Source organism: Triticum aestivum, chromosome 4B, assembly GCF_018294505.1.
Source record: "Triticum aestivum cultivar Chinese Spring chromosome 4B, IWGSC CS RefSeq v2.1, whole genome shotgun sequence".
NCBI lineage: Eukaryota > Viridiplantae > Streptophyta > Magnoliopsida > Poales > Poaceae > Triticum > Triticum aestivum.
In genome coordinates, this window is record NC_057804.1 from 68,745,246 (window position 1) to 68,750,072 (window position 4,827).

Genomic DNA, 4,827 nt, shown 5'->3' on the forward strand with positions numbered 1-4,827 from the left:
GGTTCGGGGAAATGGACTGCGGGAATTTCGGAGGGGATCACATATTTATAGGTAGAGGGAGCTAGGAGTGTCCAAATGAGGAGCGGTTTTCGCCCACACGATCGTGATCGAATGACCGAGAGCATGGAGGGGAGTTAGATGGGTTTTGGGCCACTTTGGAAGGGGTGTTGGGCTGCAAAGAGAGAGGGGCTTTACGGTTACCCGGTTAACCGTTGGAGTGCCAAATGAACTCCAAATGGCACGAAACTTGACAGGTGGTCTATCGGTGCTATACCAAGGCCACTTGACAAGACTCGGTCCATTCCGAGAAAGTTTAACACCCACTCACAACAGGAGACAAAAGGGGAACGCCGGAGGGCATAGGAGTGCCGGATTGCAAAACGGACAACGGGGAAAATGCTCGGATGCATGAGACGAACACGTATGCAAAATGAAATGCACATGATGACATGATAAAATGCAACACGCAAGCAAATGACATGGCAACGACGACGAATAACTGGCAGACACCTGGCGCATCGGATCCGGGGCGTTACAATAATGAGCCTTGAGTCCACTGGATACGGGGAAAAAACTATTTTGTATCTGAGCAAGTAATGGCATGTTGTTCCAAGGACAAGGAGCGGAGTGAATGTCCGTCGCTTTTACAAGGCTAGCACTGAACAATCCATGAAAACGTGAGGATCCTGAACATTGAGTATGTCCGCCAACCTGGTTGCAAGCATGAGACCAAAAGTCTCAGCTTGAAGAGAAGAAGAAGCAGGAGGGGACATTGTCGCAAGACTCCAATTCCCGCCTGTTTAGATCAGAGTGAATTTGTTGTATGTGATCGTCATTTTGAACCTGAATGAAGACTCCAATTCCCGCCTGTTTAGAGGTGTTAGCTGGCTATATTTCTCGTGTAGTGTCACCGAAGATTGTGTTGCTTGTAAAAGAGTCCAGATTTTGTATTGCCGGCCGCACCAGTTGGTCATGTAAGCAATGCGCACCATGACCTTCAGCAGGGTCTTCCTAATTTGGTTCCTTCTATAATTACGTTTGCCACTGCATACACCTGAGAGGGCCTACAATATTTTCTAGCAAAGTGAGCATTGTGTCGAGATCCAAAGGCACCACAAAAAAGTACATACATTAGAAACATTAATATCTAGACGTCCTGAGTTAAGAAAAGTTTGGATCATGACAGAAATAAAATGACTAGTTACAGCAAGGATTTCTATTTTAATAAACCATGGAGAGCAAAACCGGGTTGCTTATTAGAGAAAGGAGAAAGGAAAATCATGTGCATTTCATCCTCTGTATTTCCGCACCCGGAGCAATTTTCATTTATGTGTTTAGAGAATTTACTTACTCTCTTACCCTTAGGAAACGATTTCTTGAAAAGCCTCCAAGCAAATGTTTATACCGTAGCGCCATGAGTTTGTCTGGCCAAACTTGGTTTATAAGAGCAATGGTTTGTGGATGAACCTCTTTCGGCTGTTGTCTAGCCGACAACTCAAGGTTGTTGAAACATTGTTTATATGTACTTTTGAAGGAGAATATATTTTTAGTTTCCACATCAAAGCAGCAACTGCAATTATAGGAGTCTGAAGAATATTATTAGCTATCTCAAGAGTGAACAGAGAGTAAATCAGATCAGCATTTCAAGCCTTTTGATTTGGCTACCAAAGATCTTTAACAAGAATTTATTGCATTTTTTTGGAATAGGATGACGTTTCCTTGCTCGACAGAGAACATAAGATAAGAATGTGTGCATAGCATCTTAATAATGCTTTTTTTGCAAATGTCTTTAGTTCCTTTCAAGAAGACTGAAAATATCTTACTAGTCCCTCCGTTCCTAAATATAAGTCTCTTTAGAGATTCCAATGCAGACTATATACGGAGCAGAATGAGTGAATCTAAATTTTAAAATATGTCTATGTACATCCATATGTAGTTTGTATTGGAATCTCTAAAAAGATTTATCTTTAGGAACGAAGGGAGTAGATAGTAAGGTTTATACATGTGGTGGACTGCCAATCCTTATAGTTCGATGAACATATTTATCCATTGAAGAAAAAAAGAAGATATTACTAATTATGTGCCATATATGCATATCCAAGTTGCCACAATGGAATTCCTTAACTTCTGGTTAATGGAGGTATATGGTTATGTTCTGGAGTAAAACATATCCTTAAATGTTTGTGTTGCATGTTGTTATTGGCTTTGACAACAAAAATATCATTTCATTAGCACCTAACTTTGTTGGATGGAAGATTACATGTTTAATAATCAATACAAATTGTAAGCTCCCTAGCAAATGTTGGCTCCTGGTAAGGGAGGGAAAATCTGTTGTGTTGTGTTGTGTGTTTGGGGTCCACTCAAGTATATTGATTTATGTAAAAACATAGGAGATCAGTCCACTGCGCGCATCATATTCCACGTAGCATGAGCAAAAAAACAACCCAATTTAGCTGAAACATAGAACAAAGCAACCGATTGTAGCAGTCCACTTAAAAAGTTGAGTTTTTTACTCAGGATTGTAGGGCGGCGCAGCAAAGCGCGTGTCACCCTCTAGTTACTATGAAGAGTTACTAAAAAAACAAAATCTAATACTTGAACTTCAAAAGCGTAGTACTCCTACTAATTCTCCAGACTTCAAGAACTTGATAAGAGAGCTTCCAAAGGACGCAAGTCGGCATCAGTCTTGCTTGCACGAACTTTGGATTCTCGACTCAGCATTGCTGGTGTCAGATCAACCTAGTGGATGCCTTGAAGAACACCTCGGTACCTCTCCAAGTGGCCGCCGAACTCTCGGTACTTCCTTGCTACCTGATGCATGATTTTTCTTTTTGAAAACTATGAAACTTTACTGAAACGGAATTTTCGGACTTCATTGAAACAGAAAATCCAATACTTGTTTTTTTTTTGAGAAAACTGATATTGGAACTTTAAAACTGTAGTAACCTTCAATCCAATACTTGTTTGAAACGGGATTCTTCGGACTTGGGACTTCAAAGGACTTGATCAGAGCTACCATGGACGCAGCTGGTCAGCAACAATCTTCTTGCACGAGCTTCGAATTCTCGGCTCAGCATTGTTGGTGTGAGATCGACCTTAGCTAGTGTAGGCCTTCAAGAAGACCCCGGTATTTTCGCACGTCGCCGCCGAGCTCTCTGTACTTCAGCCGCCTGAAGACCTGCAGCGCGCGCACGCCGGCGGCAGCTGCGAGGCGAGGGCTCCCCAGCGGCGGATGGAAGCCGAAGTAATCGGCGATGTGCTCCAACCCCAGTGGCATGTCCGGGCAGCCGGCCGCCATCTTGGCCACATCATAGACCTGGTCGCCGAGGTAACGCCGCACGGCGCCGTTGAACCCGGCCACGTCTCGCGGCAGCGCGGCGCCGCCGGTGACAATTTTGAGCAGGTACGCGACGTGATAAGCCCCGGCGTAGGTGATCCAACTCCGCGACCGCCCATGCCGAGGCCGAGCGCTGATCAGGCCGGATTCAAACAGCTTCCTGCTTAGCATGTCGGCGCTGACGCCGTGGTCGCGGAGCGCGCCGACGTCGAGGCCGCGGCCGGCGAGGTACGCGAGGGAATTCTCGTCGTGCGGGTCGGCCAGGGGGCGGAAGTCGCGGAGGTTGAACTCCCAGGCGGCGAGGTACCCGCCGTCGCTGTCGTAGAGGGCGATGCCGAGCTGGAGCGGCTTCAGGTTGTCCACGTTGGCCTTCACGAGAGCGTAGCGCTGCTCGGCGGTGAGGGCGTTATGGTCCTGGTCGGGGTGGTGGACAACGCCCGGGTAGTGCACGGCGATGGCGACGTACTGGGCGTTCCTGGCGACGTGGCGGAGGTTGGCCGATTCGTACTTGAAGTTGGACGCCCACACGGAGCGCACAGGGACCGGCGACGACGGCCATACCGGCGACATTGGTGCATGGTAGAAGTACGGCGGGGGCTGCATCGGGAACGCGTAGTGGAAAGGTGGCGGCGGCGGCGGTGGAAACATTGGAAACATAGCGGCGGCCGGGTTCATGCCGATCGATGCCTCTGATCAACAGGAGAAGCCTGTAGCTCTGCGTTGGTGTTAGCTAGGCGGGTGGTGTGTTGGCATTATAAGGAAGGAGAGGGAGTGGAGTCGTAGTCGTAGTCGGACGAGGAAGGATATTGCGGTGGTGCGACACGGACCGGCTGTAATTCAAAGAAGGGAAACGTTTAAAGCCGGCGCACCGGTTGAAATTTCCGCCGGTCTCCCCGTCAGGCTCGCTCTCTCGCATACAGCAGCCACGTGCAAAGTTGGGGTCACCAAGAGTCCACGTCTTCTTTTTATCCTTATATCACTTCCCAGCTCCATACAGCCACTCGTTTGCATCTCGTCTTTCACCGCACATAACGAACGAGATCTCATCTATTCTTCCCCCTTTCTGCTCGCTGGCTACGGGAAGCCATGCCACTACTGTGCCACCTTGTCTCGTTCAACGCCGGTGATGTAGTCATCGTCACGCTCCTATCCAGCCGCGCCACGGACCACTCGGAGTGGCCGGAGGTGCTGGGGACCCGGGCGCCGTGCTGCAACGAGCAGCGGGAGGTGTTGGACCTCCAGCGGACGAGCTGTGACGGGCTGCTCCGCCGTCTATTGGCAGCTTCGACCCCAGCTGCAACCGTCTGCATCCGGCGCTGGAACCAGCGAGTCCCGGTGCTATCATCGGCTGCAGCGATGCGGGAACCAGCTCGACGACAAGCTGCAACCCGGCTGCGTCGAGTGCTGGAACCAGCAATCTCCGGTGCTACTACCGGCAATGTCGGGTGCTGAAACCAGCTTTATTTTTTGCTGGAACCTGCTACCTTTTT

General features: G+C 48.8%; 1 protein-coding gene across 1 annotated transcript; it reads right to left on the reverse strand.

Moving 5' to 3' along the window:
• Window positions 1-2,875: 2,875 nt before the first annotated feature.
• LOC123094447 (probable CCR4-associated factor 1 homolog 11) lies at window positions 2,876-4,049 on the reverse strand. The gene has a single exon (XM_044516453.1). The coding sequence runs from the start codon at window positions 4,010-4,012 to the stop codon at window positions 3,101-3,103; it is 912 nt and encodes a 303-aa protein (XP_044372388.1). The 5' UTR covers window positions 4,013-4,049; the 3' UTR covers window positions 2,876-3,100.
• Window positions 4,050-4,827: the final 778 nt, after the last annotated feature.